Here is an 18,268-nt window from a genome sequence, read left to right as displayed (position 1 = left end):
AAACAATGTTCTCCTGGTGACCATGAACTTGACCTTGTTGGGAAGCATGTGAAGAGACCACATGAGGTCACACAGGAATAAGGTGATGGCTAATCCAGCATGAAGGTGTCGTATAAAAGAAAAGACAGGAGTGCCCTTGACCCAGCAATCCTACTGGCAGGTCCACACCCTACAGAAACAGGAACATCCACATTACTGTTTCTGACAGCAGAGAGAGACCCAGTGTCCGTCAACAGAGGAGCGGATAAACAAAGGCTGTTACCGACCACGGGCATGACGCAGCACCGAAGACAAAGTCCTGCAAAACCACATCGCACGGTGAACCGGAGCACAACTGTTGTGTGAGGTGCCTCTCAGTCAAGTGTGACCCAGAGCCACCCCGTGAACCACAGAGCTGGACCCCGTCCTGTCCTGCGCCGTCCTCACACTTCCTGCCACACAAGAGCCCACTGCAGCAGTCACCGTGTCAGTCCACCTGGTTGAGGGTCTTCCTCTCCTTCACTGACCCTGCACCCTTCGAAGCATCATGTCCCTTTCTAAGAAGCAGCCCCTCTAGCAACGGGCCTGAAGTATGTGAAATGATACTTGATCATGTTTGCCTCCAAGGAGCACTCTGGCTGAACCTCCTTCAAGACATATCTGCTTGTTCTTTTGACAGTCTAGGGGATACTCAGTACTCTTCTCCAACACCACAGCTAAAAGGTATCGATTCTTCTCGACTTGAAGAGCTTACTGTGGGAGATCAAAGAATACAAAAATTCTCCCCACTGGACCAGTAGGCAGCATCTTGATAGATGGAAAAGATGGTTGACAATTTCATCTTGCTCAGAAGTACAATCAACACACTTGGTACCAGCAGTCAGATCAGGAGATGTATTGCACTGGGAAGGTCTTCAGAGACCTTTCCAAATTCCTGAGGAGCAATGATGTTAGTTTGAGGACTAAAGTGCACCTAATTCAGGCCATAGTTTTTTTAGTTACTTGCTGTATGTCTGAGGGCTGGATGATGGATAAGGATGACAGAAGAATCGACATCTTTGAGCTGTGGTGTTGAAGGACATAGTACTGAGTGAAAATAAGGCAGACACGAACGTGGCCAGAGATGACTGGGGAGAGAGAATAGGGGGTGTAGGGGGGTGAAGTGGCGGGGAAAGTCAGTAGCAACTGCAGTTGTAAACACTAAGGGTCTTTCGTGCCCTGTGTGAAAGGAAAAAGACCAACAGGCAAAGACAGGGGACTTGGACTGTCAGCATGGCAGCCCCTCCCAGACGGCAGATTGCTGCCCCTCAAAAGAATCTGCACAAGGCCCAGCAGTGAAGTGTATTTCACACTGGTATTTAGAGAGGAGCTCACAAACTCTGCTTCCTGGTCTCCCTGATCTAAGAGGTCTGCAATGGGGAGTGAAAGTCTTAGTAGAGACACAGATATCCACAGACCTGGGAAAAGCAAAGGTCCAGTTACTTCAGCGTGTCCTTAGGTGCGTGTTGGCATGACTCAAAGTGACTCTGTAAGCGACAGATCTGCTCCCTGCCCTGTGCTGTGATGTCCTCATACTCTTAGCCGTGCTCCAGGCCACTGTCATAGCCACTTTCGTTTAAAGACCAGGTGGGGCCTGAGCCCAGTCACGGTGTTTTCAGTTTCAGTTGCTTCTCTGAAAGTTGGACATTGTATAAGGATCAATGCCTGTAAATTGTGATGTGGAGACAGCACTGGACACCCCGTGGGCTGCCGGAAGCAGAAAAGATCTCTCCTGGAAGAAGTGTAACCAGGCTGCTCCCTAAACGCAAAGCTGGCGTGCTGCTGTCCTCATCACCGAACAAGGCCAGGTGACCACTTCGTGGTTTCTCCACACGGGAGGGTGGAGGGCAAGCCTGTCAGCGAAGCAGGCCTCGAATGGAATCCTTTTGTTCGTCACGTCTGCGCTCTGAGCGGTGGGGTTTTGCTTTGTTCCCTGCATTTCCAGGGCTGCGTGCTTTAGAAGGAGGAGCTCTGACCACTTCACCTGTAGAGGACAGGCTGCTAACCCAGAGGCCGTATCTCGGGGGTTTGACTTCACCAGTGACTCCCGAGAGCACGACACTCTGCTCGCCTGGCCTGTGATTTACAGCCTCCAGAGGCTCAGCTGTGAGTCGGTGAATTGAATTTAACTGCTGATTGTTGTTATGTGCCTTCGAGCTGCCTGGGATTCATAGTGACCCCATGTACAACAACCCTAAGCCCAGCTCTATTTCTTGCCAATCTCACCGTCTCCGACACATTCACCCCCATTATTCCAGTCACGGAATCAATCCATCTCATAGAGGGTCTTCCTCTCCTGCGCTGTTCCTCCACTCTCACAAGCATGATGCCCCTCTCCAAGGACTGGTCCCTCCTTGAAACATGTCCAAAATATGTCACACGAAACCTCAGAATCCTTGCCTCCAAGGAGCAGCCTGGTTTAATCCTCTCCAGGGTGAATTTGTTTGTTTTCTTATCAGTTCATGGTATATTCAATACTCTTCTCCAGTACCACTGCCCAAAAGCATCAGTTCTCCTTCTGTCCTCCCTAGTCATTGTTCAGCTCTCTGATGCACATAATATCAAGAAGACAAAGATTCTCACCACTTGGCCCATTGGCAGCATCAGGATGGATGTTGAAGAGATTGACATTGTTGACAGCTTTAGTTTGCTTGACTCCACCGTCAACACTCTTGGCACCAGAATCCAGGAAGTTAAAAGACTTATTGTGATGGGAAAGTCTGTTGTTAGGGATCTTTCCAAAGTACTGAAGAGCAATGGTGTCACTCTGGATACTAAGGTGCGCCTGATACAGGCCATGGTCTTTGTAATCACTTGCTGTGCATCACTTGGTCAATCACTTGAACTGGCAACTAGACTTTTAAAATAATAGTTTTTTCCATTGTTGAACATTTGCATCATCACCCCTTCCCCTCCCCAGGCCCTACCACTTCACAGTGCACACCTTGTTCCAGGTTGTTGTCATACATACCGGTGATTGGACCGTTTATAACTAGCTTGATATGCAAAGCAAACAACTGTTCCTGAAGCACAAGGAAAGCTGCCTAACAAATCAATGAAGAGACACATGAATGGAGGAGCGACCTCACATGACAACGCCCGGGGAGCCGGGCACCCGGGGGCCCTGAGACATACCAGGAGGGACCAGCGCCCCCTCGCCCCATCTCAGCGTGACCGTGCCCATGAGTGCACTTGCATGCCCAGCTTTAGCTTATGATGAATAAATCTCTAATCTTAAAGCTCTCATTCTGTGGAAATTTGTACAGCAACCCCAGAGTGCAAGACACAAAAATGGGGGACAAAGCTTTGCTGGGGGCCTGCTGAGCTGAAAGGCTCCTGGACCTGCTCATTCACCTGGGCAAGTGTGCCAGGAGTGAGTGAAGAGGGTGAGGTGAGCCCTAGTTAGTGGGGTTCCACTGGGGAGAGGAAAGAGGCCAGCAGAGGGCCTGCCCTCAGTCACATCACACAGGGGGAGGTTCACAGCTCTGCAGCCCAGGGGCAGCTGAAGAATAAAGAACAGCCGGCCCCACATCAGAGAGCTCCCCGTCACTGCTCAGGGTGAGCCCCAGAGCACTGCAGCTGGCCAGTACTGTTTAAATAGTAGAATACATATTTTTAGGACAGTTTTAAATTTATAGGAATAGAGTTCAGAAAACACAGGTTCTTCAGTGTCTCCTCTAATTGCTCCCCTCAAGACCTTCTGTCACAGTGAGGCCGTGCTGACACTGTTGGAGGGACAGGGAACACATCAGCCACACTGTGTCACACTGTGTCACACTGTGTCACACTGTCACCTTGTCACAGGTGAGGCTGTGCTGACAGTTACTAACCATGGCTGACAGCTCACATAAGCTGTCACCCCGTGCACATTGCTTCCCGCTGACACATGCATGGCACATGTTCACGGTACCTGGAGAACAGAGTCGCTTCCCTGAACATGCCCAGACACCATTCTTCACCAGTGGAGGGTGATTCATTCTTTGGTCCCAAAGGGTCTTTGCTTTTTTCCCAGTACAGAATCCTTGGCACGTGAATGAGGATGTGTCACTTGCAACAAGGCCCCAGCCTTTGAGAATGCTCCCCCTCACTGCCCCACCCCAGCTGACCAGCTCTGCAGGTGATGACCAGCAGAGGGCTCCACTGTCCAGAGGCCATGCCTGTCAGGCTTGGGCAGGGCCAGGCGGAGGGAGCTCCCACTACCCATGAAACAGGGGCAGGCTGGCCAGGGCAGCCAGTTTCCAGCTGGTGGCCCTGTGACTGGAGTCTGCTGCCCTGTCTGACCTCTGCTCACCCTGCCTGACCTCCGCTCCCCCTGCCTGACCCCTGCACCCCCTGCCTGACCTCAGCTCCCCGCCTGACCTCAGCTCCCCTGTCCCTTCACCATCCTCCTCACACTGTGTTGGGGGAGGGACTGCAGAGAACGTAAAGGGAGAGGAGGCTGGGTAAAAGGATGCCATGGCAACTTCAGTGTGCCGCCCTCCTCGCACGTCTGGAGGCACAGTGGTTAAATCTCTCTGCTGCGGATCCTCGGGGTCGACAGCTCACGCCCAGCAGCCCCTCTGAGGTAGAACATCGCGATTGGGCCTGCTTCTCAGGACTCACGGCTGTGGCACCTGTGGGCACTTGCACCTGTCTTACAGAACTGCAGAGTCAGCGCTGCCTCCCTTGAGCCAGGATTGGGCAGCAGCCCCTGCCTTGCAGCCAGGGCTGGGCCTGGGTCCCCCAGCATGGGCAGTGCACAGAGCTGCTGAGGAGGTGGGGGCTCACTGAGGCTCCAGGCCATGACAGCTGGCAGACAGACTGGGGTGCCTGGTCCTTGGTGCCTGGATGAAGGACACTTCAGCCACCACCCTTCTGCCAGGAGACACGAGCACTTGAACTATGGGCAGTGCCCTCTGTCCAGCCTGACCACTGTGGCCTCAGGCCGAGCAGCAAAGGGTCCTGGGCTCCAACCTGGGTCATGTAGATCCAGGGCTGAATATGGGCCAGCCTGGCCTGAGTTGTGAGGCCCCATCTCTGTCCTCATTTATGTTAACACCCACATACCCAGCCCATCTGCTGTGCCCAGACTGGCCCCCTGACCCCGTCCCTTGCTGGTCTCTGTCCAGCGCTGTGAGAAAAGTCAGGTGGCCAAGGACACAATGTCTGTTCTTCCCTGTCCTTCTCCAGGTCAGGACTGTTTGCAGTGCTGCGTTGGGAAAATGTGTTTTGTTGTAGGTTGAGGGAGGAGAGCATGGCAGGGGCAGAAGTGATGGCAGGAAGGGATGGGGGGCGGCCACTCTGTCCTTCAGCACGTGCCCTGGGTGATGCCCCGGAGCAGGAGAGACTGAGGGAGGGACGGGGTGGGGGAAGAGCCTGGGGAGGGGTGGTCCATGAGGAACATTCTCTTAGAGTGTGTGTGTGGGGTGTGTGTGTGTGTGTGTGTGTGCAGGTAAGCACGGGAGAGTGTGTGTATACAGATGAGGATGGAAGGGTGTGTATGTGTGTGCAGGTGAGTGTGTGTGTGGGGTGTGCACAGGTGAGCAGGGTAGGGGTGGCTGCACGTGTGTGCAGGTGTGCTGTGAGTATAAATGTAGTTGTGTTTGAGCCTCAGGGTAGGTGTGGATGCACGTATGGGTATGGCATGGCGGTGCACGTGTGCAGGCATGCATCTATGTACAACTTGTGCCTTGTGTGGTGTGTGTGCACAGGCTAGCACACATTGGGGGTGTTATACCTGGGCCCTGTCTACATGCACACGTGTGTGAGTCTGTGAACAGGCCCCGTATGTGTAAAGAAGACAGTGTCAACGTCCGTGGGAGAGCTGGTGGGCAAGGGAGCGAGGCCAGGGCAGAGCAAGGCTTGCTGGACTGACTAGGTCACTGACCATGTCCCCAGGCCCTCCTGGGGGGGGAGTGGCCAGCACAGGGAACACAGAGAGGAGGAGACCCACAAGAAGAGGAGCTGGACATCCAAGCAGATAGATGCACACCCATGTTTGTCGCAGCTCTGTTCACAATAGCAAGGAGTTGGAAACAACCCAGGTGCCCATCAACAAACGAATGGGTAGAGAAGCTGTGGTATATTCACACAATGGAATACTATGCTGCATTGAAAAACAAGGAACTTGTGAAATATTATTCAAAATGGGTGAGCCTGGAGGACATTATGCTGAGTGAAATATCTCAGTCACAAAAGGACAAATATTGCATGATGCCACTGCTGTAAAATGGGACTGATATCAGGGTGGGGGTAAGACTGAGAAAAACTGGATAAATTGTGTATACTGAACTGAAACAGATGAGGGGCTGAATAATTTAAAAGCGATGTATGATAGGGTATTATGGTTATCACAAGAGTCCACAATTAAGGTTGCATAGTGGAATGTACTTGGGGACGTGGGAGGGGTGCGGGGGGATTGTGTACCAGGGAGGGAGTCTTTCTTTTACTTTTGAAAGAGAGGAGCGAACTGGGGCCGGGGGGAGAGGGCTGGGTGGGGTGAGAAGTGCAGCAATGAATGAATGAAAATCCAAATTCTCTGTAAATGTTCATTAAAATTATTAAAATAAAATAAAAAAAAAGAAGAGGAGCTGGGGTGGAGGTCAGGGAGTCTGTAAGGAGATGGCTGGGATGTGGGTGACTGAACTCCAGTAAGGGGTACTTGGTCTCAGACACCCCGGGTCTCTGCAGGGCCCTTCACAGACCCTGGATATAAGTCATGCCCATCCCCACCCCAGGGGCTCTACAGAGGAGATGGTGCCCTCTGTCCCTCTGCAGCCCTTACCCTTCACTGGAGGGAAGACAATCTCATCCTGGAGCTGGTGCTTCCGGACCAGACACACTAACCTAAGTTAGCGAAGTACCTAGCTCCTGCCTGTGGTCAGAAAGTATGACCAGCCTCACCTTGGGCAGAGAGGTTCTGAGTACAGGACTCTGTACCTGGGGACACACAACCTGTGCTGTGGCCAGCTGAGCAAGATATACATCCAGTCCCCAGCAGGGCCTCCTCTTGTGCGCCGAGTCCCATGGCAGGACCCCCTCACCCAGCAGGCAGTGCCTGAGCCCCAGGCAGCCATGATCTGGGCAGGAGAGCAGCAGTCAGTCAGAAGGCCACGATTTGGTGAAGCGGGGAAGGAGGTGAAATGAGTGGCTGTCTGAGACTTGCCTTGTGGATCCTGGGCTGCCATCAGGGGGTGGAGCCCTCTGTTCTCCTCCTCTGATGGGCAGGGCTGAGGGTGCTGGGTGCAGTGGGAGGGGAGGCGTGGCATAGACAAGTAAGGGGGCCACCTCCTCCCACCCACTTGCACAGATTCTCTCAAGCCTCAGCTACCCTGGGCACCACTAGCTTCTAGGGAGGTGCTTGGACCTCATCCTCTGACACCCCATTCCCTAACCTCTGAGATGCAGACCCATCCCCCTCCAAGAGGTCAGTAGCCCAGGTCCTGAACTTCTCCATGCAGCTCCCAAACCAACTGTGGGCTCCAGGATGGAGTGAGTGAGAGGTTGTGGGCCCGACAGGAGGCGGGGGTGTGAAGATGTGGGCCCTGAGCAGGTGAAGTGGTGTGGGCTCCAGGCCCCAATGGCATTAGGGAGATGTGGGCCCCAAGGGGGTGTGGAACCCCATAAGCCACTGAAGCCACCCCAAAGGATGAGACTCCTCTGGTTTCAGGGTCAGTCCTGTCTTACAGGGGCCAGTAGGGGACCTGTCACTTCATCTTGCTCCATCTGCATGGTGCCTTGTGTCTCCTGTCTCTTGTGGGGACACTCCTTGTCACCTACCAAGTTTCATAACAGTGACCAGAGACATCTTCAAACATTCACAGATTCTGAGAGTCGGGACTTTAGTTAGAGGCCCAATTCTGAGTCCTCAGAGAAAAGCGGGCAGCAGGACGCTGGGCAGAAGCAGGCTGAGGGGGTGTACATATGTGTGCCTCATGTTCTAGGGGTGTGCATGTGGGTTTGTGTACATGTGTTTATGTGTGCATGCGCATATGGGTATGTGTTTGGGCGTGTACATGTGCAATGTATGTACATGTGAGTCTGTGGACATATGTATGCATGTTTGTGTATGTGCATGTTTGTGTGTTTACCTGAGTTTTGGTGCATGTGAGTGTGTTTGTGCATGTCTGAGTGTGTGTGCATGTCTGAGTGTGTGTGCATATTTAAGTGTGCATGCATGTGTGTGCATATTTGAGCATGTGCATGCATGTGAGTTTGTGTGTATATGTATACATGTTTGTGCGTGTGCATGTGAGTGTGTGTGGGCATGTCTGAGTGTGTGTGCACGAGTGGGGGGCATGTGAGTGTGTGTGGGTGAGCGTTTGTGGGCATGTGTATGCATGTCTGAGTGTGTGTGCATATGAGTGTGTGTGGGCATGTCTGAGTGTGTGTGGGCATGGGCGTTTGTGGGCATGTGTATGCATGTCTGAATGTCTGAGTGTGTGTGCATGTGAGTGTGTGTATGTCTGAGTGTGTGGGGGCATGTGTATGCATGTCTGAGTGTGTGTGTGTGTGCGCACATGAGTGTGTGTGCATGCATATATTTGCACGTACCTGTGAAGGGACGGGAGAGGCTGGGCTCAAGCAAAGCCCAGAAGTGGGGCCTCCTCACGCAGGATGTGGCTGGACCCTGGTGAGGCCCAGGTCAGAGACGAGCGGTGGGGCCTGCAGAACCTCAGGGTCTACAAGGCAGACAGCTCTCTCTGACATGGCCTGAGAGGACCCATGTCAACAGCAGAAGAATGAGGGGTCCTTCCCTTGAGACAGAGCAGCACTGGGGTGCTGGGGTGGGTGCAGAGGAGGCTGCAGGGCTATGTGGACCAGTCCTCTTTTTCTCACCTTGGAGGCCCCAGCCAGAGTACCTCTGAGGGCTCAGCACTGAGGCCAGCCTCCAAGGCCATGTTGGCCCCACTTCCTTCCATACACCCTCCCACAGCTGATCCAGGAGGCTGTCCCCACCTCATGTGTGTGATGCCTCCACCACATCCCACTGTTGCCATTCTTGACCAAAAGCCTACAGGAAGCCCCTGACCCTGCGGTGGCCACCCCAGGCTCTGTCTCCCTCTCCACAGGGGACCTGGGCCTCTGAATCCTGAGCCCAGGACTGTGAGCACACTGCACCATGCTTCTCAGGGCTCTTCTCGCCTCATCCACCCAGCAAAGGACCAATGAGACCAGTCCCCTCCAGCCTGCATACTCGGAAAGCCCTGTCCTCACACTTCCATGCGTCCCCACTGAGAGCTCCTGGCCCACTCAGCAGCTCCCATGAGCCAGCACCCTCAGAAATGCCCACTGGGCAGGGACAGTTGAGGGGAAAGGAGCCATGGCTAAAGAGGATGAGGACCAGGGGCTCCCACCTCCTCAAGGGACCAGGAGAAACATGGGCCCGGGCATCTTTATGATCTGACAAAGGAAGTCCTGGGGCTGGGGGCCATGGGCAGTGTGGAGGTGCTACCCCTCAGACTCCCACCCTGGACTGAACTGGCCAGTTAAATGCTTTTTTCCATAAAGTGTTTTAGACAATGTTCAATGTTTCCTATTAGAATTAACAAAAGTACAAATGAGAATGTTATACTTTTTAAACAAAATGTTCTCCTGGAGCCAAGTGAACTCACTGTTCTATGACATTCTAGAGTGGGCCCTCCCAAGCCTGTGGTCCTCACAAGCACACACAGCCTGGGGGTCTCCCTTGGAGTAGCTGGGGGCCTAAAATGCCTACCTCTCCGTCAGCCCCAGAGCACTCAACCACAGCACTACCAGAGCTGGACTCTGGATTTTCAATCAGAGCCTACATATGACTTTTCTGAGCAGGAAGCCACTGTCCAGTCCCCAGGAGGAGACACCAGTGCCTGTCACATGGACTGCAGTCAGGAACCAAGAAGACCAGATGATCAGTCCAGTCTCAGAGGTGCCCCAGAGCATTTCAGACCATGGGCGGTCAGTGGTACTGCCCCACGAAGACCTCACAGCCTGGGAGGGTGTGAGCAGGGGATCCCTCACCCACCTGCTTGGGGAGGTATGAGGAGGGAATCTTCCATCCACCTGCCTGGAGGTGGGTGAGCAGGGGACATCCTTGCCTGCCCAACTGGAAGGGGTATGAGGAAAGGATACCCCCACCTGTTTGGGGTCACCTCTGGAACCTCTCTCCAGGGCCAAGGGGTCCTCATGGGGTATAGGGGCCAGACAATGTCTATGGCTTTGGGGTGCCTAGAAGCCTAAAGCCAAGCTCCAAAGGATACACAAGGTATTTGGGTTTGTGACGTTTAGGGGTGCATCTGCTCTCTCCTGGGTACCCCATTTCACTGTCCTCTCGGTGCCCAGCTATAGAAGGATTTTGGATGTGGGTCTAGCAGCACAGCGCAGCAGCACAGCCCAGCACAGCAGCACAGCAGCACAGCCACCCAGCCCAGCCCAGCACGGCCCAGGCCAGCACAGCCCCACAGCACAGAACAGCACAGCAACCCAGCACAGCACAGCCCCACAGCCCAGCACAGCCCCCCAGCACAGCACAGCCCAGCACAGCACAGCCCCACAGCCCAGCACAGCCCCCCAGCACAGCACAGCCCAGCACAGCACAGCCCACAGCCCAGCACAGCCAGCCCAGCCCAGCAGCACAGCACTGCTAAGCACAGCAGCACAGCCCAGCCCAGCAGGTATCTTGGCTCTCTTAACCACTTAAGCAAGGAGACTGGCGGATGCTGGTAGGCTAGGGAAGCCCCTGCTTACTGGGCCTGTAAAGTAATCCAAGGTCCCCGGAGACAAAGGGGACATAGAAGGGAGGGGGAGCTTCTGGGAACCCCCCAGTCCCATGTAGGACCCAAATCATGCTTCCCACCTCCATGTGTCCCCCGTTTAATTGTCCTTCAGTGGCTAGGGTCCTGAACACTGGGCTTTTAGGCTCAGAAGCCATCCTGCCACCACGTCCTCAGGGTCTGGCACAAAGAGTACTTCAGATCTTAACACAACAGCAGGGACAGCTTTGACAGGGAGGCTGCCTTGTGCCCAAGGGGACAGGGGGTGGGCAACAGTGAGACCCTGCAGCATGGCTGTGGACTTGAAGTTCACACCCACACAGGGCCAGGCAGGGACCCAGAGCCTCTCACAGGTGGCCGAATGGGACAGTGGTGAAAGCAAGGTAGTTTATAGCCAAGAAGCATCTACCTGCAATTGCTGTGAGGACAGCCTCAGGTGTGGGCCACTCGCCTCCAGCAGGGGCCAAGGGAGGGCAAGGCAAAGGGACGAGGAGGAGGAGAGTCAGGGGCCGGGTCTAAAAGGGAATTTCTGCATTGTTTTCGGCCGTCCAGGTGCCTGTGGGTTTCCCAAACTTCTCTGCTTCTTCCTGTGTCAGTTTTTTCCAGACTCAGTCATCCTTCACTGGACCAGTCCACTGCCTGGTGACCCTTGGTGAGGGGCCAGCTCTCTGGAGTGGGAGACAGTGGGCAGCTGCTCTCCCTGGTCTGGGCTCCCTCAGAGGAGCCTCTCCAGGCAGCACTGGGCAGGCAAGGTGTGAAGGACTGGGTCCCGGTCACTCAGTTTTCAGTGTTGCTCCCACTTGTGTCCTCTCCAAGCTCTCTCTACCCTGACCCCCACATTCCCCAAAGTCCTCAGGCCACACTGCTGTCGCTCTCTGCAACTTCTCACTTCTGCCTGTGTCCCAAGTGCAGATTCCAGGAGAGCTGCCTGACACAGCTCTCAGTCTGGTCGGGGGTGGGGACGGTGGTGGTCCCTGTTTGTTTGTTCAGAAGCCCCGGTGCTTACCCCACTCCTGACCCATTTCTCCTGGATGTGGAATCAACTGCCGACACCTCAAGCTCCCTTCTCAGGGCCACATGACGCCCCATGCAGCCATGGGGGAGGCAGGGACCAGCTTCAGTGGGGAAACCAAAGCTCCAGGCCTTCTGGACACTCAAGAGGCAGCATCCCCACCACCATGTACTGAGGGTCATTTCCAAAGACCCTGGATCTAGCTGCCCCCCCTTCCTGCAAAGCCAAGGGCCCTGGACCCCCATCTGGAGAGCAACCTCAGGTGCTGAAGAAATACCCAGCTGACTGACCAGGGCCCAGGGTGGACAGAAGAGGTCAGAGATGAGTGTGAGAATTTAATGAAGAGATGGCTCTGCTCCAATCAGACTGTGTTCCCAGACTTGTGGGGATGAGGGGACATCTGGGGACAGATGGTGAAGAGAGCCCCATGCCCTGGTGGGCTCCAGTCCCTGGATCATGCTGGACCATGGACCCCAAGGAGGAAGGTGAGGCGTGTCTTGCCATAGGGTCTCGTGGACAGGCCTCTTGTTGGTCAGCTCCGCTTCACCTCTGCAGTGCAGACCATGGTCAGCAGGCAGGCAGACCCTCCTTCACCCTGTCCCCCAGAGGACCCCTCAGCAGATCCCTTACCATTCAAGATGTGGAACTGGTCTGCGGACTCACAGAAACCTGGGGACCCAAGGAAGGGTCAGGGGAGTGGGCAGGCTCCCCTAGTGGCCAGGCCCTCCCCTGGGGAGCAGCAGGGACAGCCGACCGTCGGATGGATAGTGGACTCACCATATTTGGGGAAGAAAATTATGTGGCTGTCGGTCATGTTAGCGGCCTGGACCCGCTGTTCAAATGTGTCCAGAGTAGAGTCACTCACGGGGATGGAGCGGGCTGCAGCGACAGCAGGGACACTGTGCAGACCCAGCTTCACGGGCTGGGCAGTGCCCTGGCTACCATCTCTGCCCCTCCACCCTCCACCTAGGCCTCAGGAGTGGGCTGGGGGATGGGTTTGGGGAGTGGGATCATGGTGTCAGGATCTGGGTGCAGGGTCAGGACATCAAGGTTGAAGTATCATCAGGGTACTGGGTGCCAAGCTTGGAGTACTAGGGACAAGTACTGGGGTGTCCAGGAGCCTGGGTATGAGCCTGGATTAGGCACAAGGGTAAGGAGGGCATGATGTCCACATGGCAGGTGTGTCCAGGCACCCTCCCTGTGGTCGTGGGTGTGAACAGCCCCAGGCTGTCCTGTGGAGGGTGTCACCTAGTCTGGGAGGCCCAGAGGCTGCACGCACCGTACAGCTTCACCGAGAGCTGTCGTGCCTGCTCCAGGTACAAGATGGCGAAGTCCTGGTAGTCTGTCTCTCCAACAACCACATCCACAGGGCCCTTAGCGCCACGGGCTAGGGACAGAGCCACATCAGCACTAGCCCCCACCTGGCCCCCACCACCCACCTCTGTGGCCAGCCCCACCTTGGAGCAGGAAGCGTCCAGGGACTCCAGTGCGTTTGTAGAGTTGCTTCACCTGCCAACAGATCCCGTCCCTGGGTGAATGCAACAGAGGGAAGGCTGGGCAGCGCCATTGTTGACCGCTAGTCCAGGCCACAGGCGAGGGAGGGAGGGATCAGGACCTGGGAGTGGGTTCAGGAGCTGGGCCTGGAGCTTGAAGCAGGGGTTGGGAGCCGAGACCAGGATGGAGATCTTGGCTGGGGACGAGAGCCCGGAGCCCTGGATCAGGGAGCCTGAAGGGGGTCGGGAAACCGGGCGGGCACTCACAGCATTCGGAGGGTGCTGACGGCCATGTCTGCATCCTGGGGCGAAGTGTCCAGCCTCGTGGCCTCCGTCCGGTGGCTTTCTTCTTGCAGAAAGCGACACTTGGAGGCCACAGCCACGAGGAACCATGTCCCTGCAAACTGAGGCCAGGGTGTGTGAGGGTGACCTGTGGACCAAAGAGCCGGCCGCCTAGGTCCAGCCCCGCTGCCCCGTGGCTACCTGCTCGGTACTGAAGTCAGCTTTGGGGCGGATAGTACTGATGGCCGATGGTGGTTGAGGGCGTCTTCGAGGCCTCTGGCCCAGTGAGAGGGGGGTGAGGAGCAAGGCCAAGAGGAGGGTGGACCTGAGGGGCAGCATGGTGGTGGCAGCCACAGCGGAGCCGGGACTTGCCACGTCGGGGTCAGAGTACACAAGCTGCCCACAAGCCCCGACTGGGGGAGGGGTCAGACCAAGGGACAATGACAGGTCCGGGCCGCCCTCCGCCTACGCACTGCCCCACGCAGGGCAGGGTTCCCCGGTCTCCGTGCCGCCCTGGACATTTGGCCCTGATCGTGTGCTTCCTGGCGGTGACAGCCGCCCATTTTCTGCCTGCAAAGCCCTGCTGACCTCTGGCCCTTAGAAACACCCAGACCCTCGGCTTCCCACACGTGTCTCTTAGAGGCCAGTAAGCCTGACGGGAGGCACTGGTCTCCTCCTGGCGAGGTCCCCGGGCCAGCGCCCAGCCTGCCCACCACGCCGGTGCGCGCCGTCCTCCCGCCCGCCAGGGGCGCTGTGGCGAAGGGGCCGCAGCGCGCAGGCGCACAGCGCGCAGACGCGGCTCGGCGCTCCGCGCATCGATGTCTCTGGGCTCGTGCCGTCGAGCCTCGGAGTCCCCGCTCGGTGGCCGCGGCCGGAAGTGGGCGCCCAGCGGGGCTGCAGGCGGCGGGAGGCGGCCGCGGTGAGTTCGCGGAGAGGCCGCCGGTGCGGGGCCGTTGAGGGGTGCGGGCAGGTGCGGAGGGGCCGCCCCGCACCCCAGCCTGGGCCGGCTCGGGCCCTGGGCGGAGCGGTTCGCGAGGGGCAGGTCGCCCGTGGGGCAGTTCCGGGGGTCAGTTCCCGGGCGGGGGGCAGCGCACTAGGGGGTTGAGTGCTGGCCGCCCGCGCTCCCAGCCCGTCTGGCTTTCAGAGCCGTGGGGACAATGTCACGATGGACGAGGGGGGCACGCCCCTGCTCCCCGACAGCCTGGTCTACCACATCTTCCTGAGCCTGGGCCCCGCCGACGTGCTGGCCGCCGGCCTGGTGTGCCGCCAGTGGCAGGCCGTGTCCAGGGACGAGTTCTTGTGGCGGGAGCAGTTCTACCGCTACTACCAGGTGGCCCGCGATGTGCCCCGACACCCAGGTCAGCGGCGCCCCGGGCGGGGAGGGGAGGAGGCCCCATGGCCGCCCGTGACCGCCCGCGACCGCCCGCAGCCGCCACGTCCTGGTATGAGGAGTTCCGGCGGCTCTACGACGCGGTGCCCTGCGTGGAGGTGCAGACGCTGCGGGAGCACGCAGACCAGGTCCTGCACCTGAGCTTCTCCCACTCGGGGGCTCAATTTGCGTCCTGCTCCAAGGACTGCACTGTGAAGGTGAGGCTGGGCCCGGGGCGCGTGGGCTGGGTGCAGGGTGGTGGGTGAAGGGGTGCAGGGCGCAGGGCGCAGGGAGGTGGGGCAGGGCGGTGGGCGCAGGGCGCAGGGTAGTGAAGCGGGCTGGTGGGTGCAGGGGCGCAGGGTGCAGGGCGGTGGGTGCAGGGGTGGTGGGTGTGGGGCAGTGGTTGCAGGGGTGGTGGGTGTGGGGCGGTGGGTGCGGGCTGGTGGGCGCAGGGGCGCACAGTGAGGGCTGGTGGGTGCGGGCCGGTGGGTGCAGGGCGCGTGGGGCACGGGGTGCAGGGCGCGAGGTGCACAGCAGTGACCGGCCCCCTGTGCAGATCTGGAGCAACGAGCTGGTGATCACACTGCTGCACAGCACGGACATGCGGCCTTACAACTGGAGCTACACGCAGTTCTCCCAGTTCAACGTGGATGATTCACTGCTGCTGGTGTCTGGCGTCTTCCTGGGCCCTCACAACTCCTCGTCGGGAGAGATTGCTGTCATCAGCCTGGGTGAGGGCCGCACTGTCCCCGCTGCCCTCGCCCCGCTGGTGCCGCACCCTGACCGTTCCCTCCCGCAGACACCTTCACCCTCCTGTCACGTGTGCGGAACAAGCCCTACGACGTGTTTGGGTGCTGGCTCACAGAGACCAGCCTCATCTCAGGGAACCTGCACCGGATTGGGGACATCACCTCCTGCTCTGTGCTTTGGCTTAACAATGCCTTCCAGGTGTGGCTGGGGGTCAGGTGGAGGAGGGGCAGGCAGAGAGGCACACATGGGCAGAACGTGGGCATGGCTGGGAGGGTGGTGGAGGGCACAGGTAGAGGAGAGGGCAGGTAGAAACCTAGGGGGGAAGCCTAGGAGGTGAGAGGGTTAGGGTGGCAGGTGGGGACCTGGGGGGAGAAGGAGAGGAGGAGGGGCAGACAGTATAGGTGCCTGGAGAGTGGTAGAAAGGGCAAGACAGGGCGGGGAGGTCAGCTCAGGAGGAGGGCCTGCCTCCACCCTGGGTGCCCACCAGCCTGGCCCCAGCAGGACGTGGAGTCGGAGAACGTGAACGTGGTGAAGCGGCTCTTCAAGATCCAGAACGTCAATGCCAGCACCATCCGCACCGTCATGGTGGCGGACTGCAGTCGCTTTGACAGCCCCGACCTGCTCCTGAATGCGGGCGCTCCCGCCATGTCCCCCTGCCGTGTCTTTGACCTTGGCGGTGGTGGCTACAGTGAGGATGAGGCCCCAGCCCCAGGCCGCGCCACGGAGGGCCTGCGGCGCTTCCTGGACAACATCCTGGAGGGGCGGGTGCAGCCCCCACTCTCGGAGAGCATGCTTGAGACGCGGGTGGCCGAGCTGCTGGCCCGCAGATGCACGAAGCCCCCTGAGCCAGCGCTTGGTGACAGGAGAAAGTATCTCATCTTCACCACAGGCTGCCTCACCTACTCGCCACACCAGATTGGTAATGGGGGCCCCATGTGGGCGGCTGGGCCAGGATGGCCTCCTACTCTGTGGGCCCAGGCTCCCACGAGTGGCCCCAACTCCCAGGCCTGCAGGGCCTGGTCCCCAGGAATGCGATCTGTCCAGGGGCCTGGAAGGGGCCGAGTGAGCTGGGAGCCTGGCCACGGACTGGTAGTGACCTGCCCCCACACTCGCAGGCATCAAGCAGATCCTGCCACACCAGATGACCACTGCAGGGCCGGTGCTGGGAGAGGAGCGGGGAGCAGATGAGTTCTTTGACTCTCTGGATCACGTCATTGATGTGCATGGCCACGTCATTGGAATGGGCCTGTCACCTGACCACAGGTGGGTCCTGGAGGTGGTGGGGTCGGGCGGGCTGGCCGCGGTCCTAGCTACGTGTCCCTGGCCAGGTACCTGTACGTGAACAGTCGCTCATGGCCCAGTGGTGCGGTGGTGGCTGACCCCATGCAGCCGCCGCCCATCGCAGAGGAGATTGACCTGCACGTGTTTGACCTCAAAACCATGAGTGAAGTGAAGCGGGCCCTACGTGCTCACCGCGCCTACACGCCCAACGACGAGTGCTTCTTCATCTTTCTGGATGTCAGCAGGGACTTCGTGGCCAGGTGCACATGCCAGAGAGGGCAGGCTGGAGCAGGGGCTTGAGGAGAGGGCTGGGAGGGGTAACAGGCAAGAGGGGGCGGGAGAGGGAAGGGGCGCACCTGGGGCTCAGCTGGCTGTGTCCACAGTGGCGCCGAGGACCGGCATGGCTACATCTGGGACCGTCACTATAACATCTGCCTGGCCAAGCTGCGGCACAAAGATGTGGTCAACTCCGTGGCCTTCAGCCCCCGGGAGCAGGAGCTCTTGTTGACGGCCAGCGACGATGCCACTATCAAAGCCTGGCGCTCCCCTCGCACAGTGCGCGCCCTCCAGGCCCCCCGCCCCCGACGCCCCTTCTTTTCCTGGTTTCCTTGCCAGAGGCGCTGAGCGGGTTAGACAGAGTGGCCTGACCCACTGAGGAAACTGCTGCCCTGGGCAAGCTGGGGCAGAGCTGGGCAGCCACTCTGTCCAAGGGAGGGTCTGGTCAGCTTAAGGGGTCCTCTGGCACTTGGGTGACCTGACCCTATCTATGGCACAGCATCTCACTGGTGTGACACATGGCACTTGGCCTCCATTATGCTACAGACCTCACATTAGCTGCCTTCTGGCCCTTTGGTATACAGGACAGGCCACTCCTCTGGTCTCAAGGACACATAGCCCAAGCAGGTGGCCCTCAGCTTGATCTGGCCCCATGTGTGGCTCCATGCAGCCAACAAGCCCTCTGCTGGTCCATGTTGCCAGCTCACTGGGCAGCAGCAGCACTTTACCGGATCAAATGCCCACCGCCGCCCTCTGACCACCCCGCTTGGCCAGCCACCAGGGACAGAGCGGGTTAGTGTACCGCCTGGGGCTGGTTCATCACACTGGAGTGTACTGCATGTCCACCTAGACGCTTGTCACCTGTCCTGAATAAACAGCTGGCAGCGCCACCCAACCTAGTCTCTGTGCCATGTCTGTGAGGTGGGGGAGGCCCCAGGCCAGACCCAGCCTCATGGTCCCAGCCAGCACAGGAGGCAGAGACCAGACCAGACCCAGCCTCTCAGTCCCACCCGGCAAAGGGCCAGAGACCTAGGCCCCAGTGGAGGTGCTGGGGTCA

At 58.1% G+C, this 18,268-nt stretch overlaps 2 protein-coding genes across 2 annotated transcripts; one reads left to right on the top strand and one right to left on the bottom strand.

The window, feature by feature from the left end:
- Positions 1-12,292: 12,292 nt before the first annotated feature.
- On the bottom strand, positions 12,293-13,874 carry C8G (complement component 8, gamma polypeptide). The gene is made up of 6 exons (XM_006900649.1): positions 13,737-13,874; positions 13,521-13,657; positions 13,218-13,288; positions 13,040-13,147; positions 12,538-12,639; positions 12,293-12,429 (listed from the first exon to the last, which is right to left on the bottom strand). The coding sequence occupies exons 1-6, from the start codon at positions 13,872-13,874 to the stop codon at positions 12,293-12,295; spliced, it is 693 nt and encodes a 230-aa protein (XP_006900711.1).
- An 812-nt stretch (positions 13,875-14,686) lies between these two features.
- FBXW5 (F-box and WD repeat domain containing 5) lies at positions 14,687-17,560 on the top strand. The gene is made up of 8 exons (XM_006900591.1): positions 14,687-14,893; positions 14,965-15,122; positions 15,461-15,635; positions 15,704-15,852; positions 16,156-16,573; positions 16,770-16,917; positions 16,983-17,195; positions 17,319-17,560. Exons 1-8 carry the CDS (start codon positions 14,701-14,703, stop codon positions 17,557-17,559), a joined length of 1,695 nt encoding a protein of 564 aa, XP_006900653.1. The 5' UTR covers positions 14,687-14,700; the 3' UTR covers position 17,560.
- Positions 17,561-18,268: the final 708 nt, after the last annotated feature.

Source organism: Elephantulus edwardii, unplaced genomic scaffold, assembly GCF_000299155.1.
Source record: "Elephantulus edwardii isolate Elephantulus edwardi_28Jun2011 unplaced genomic scaffold, EleEdw1.0 scaffold00289, whole genome shotgun sequence".
NCBI lineage: Eukaryota > Metazoa > Chordata > Mammalia > Macroscelidea > Macroscelididae > Elephantulus > Elephantulus edwardii.
Note: the sequence above shows the minus strand (reverse complement) of the source record. Positions and strands in the feature narration are given on the sequence as shown.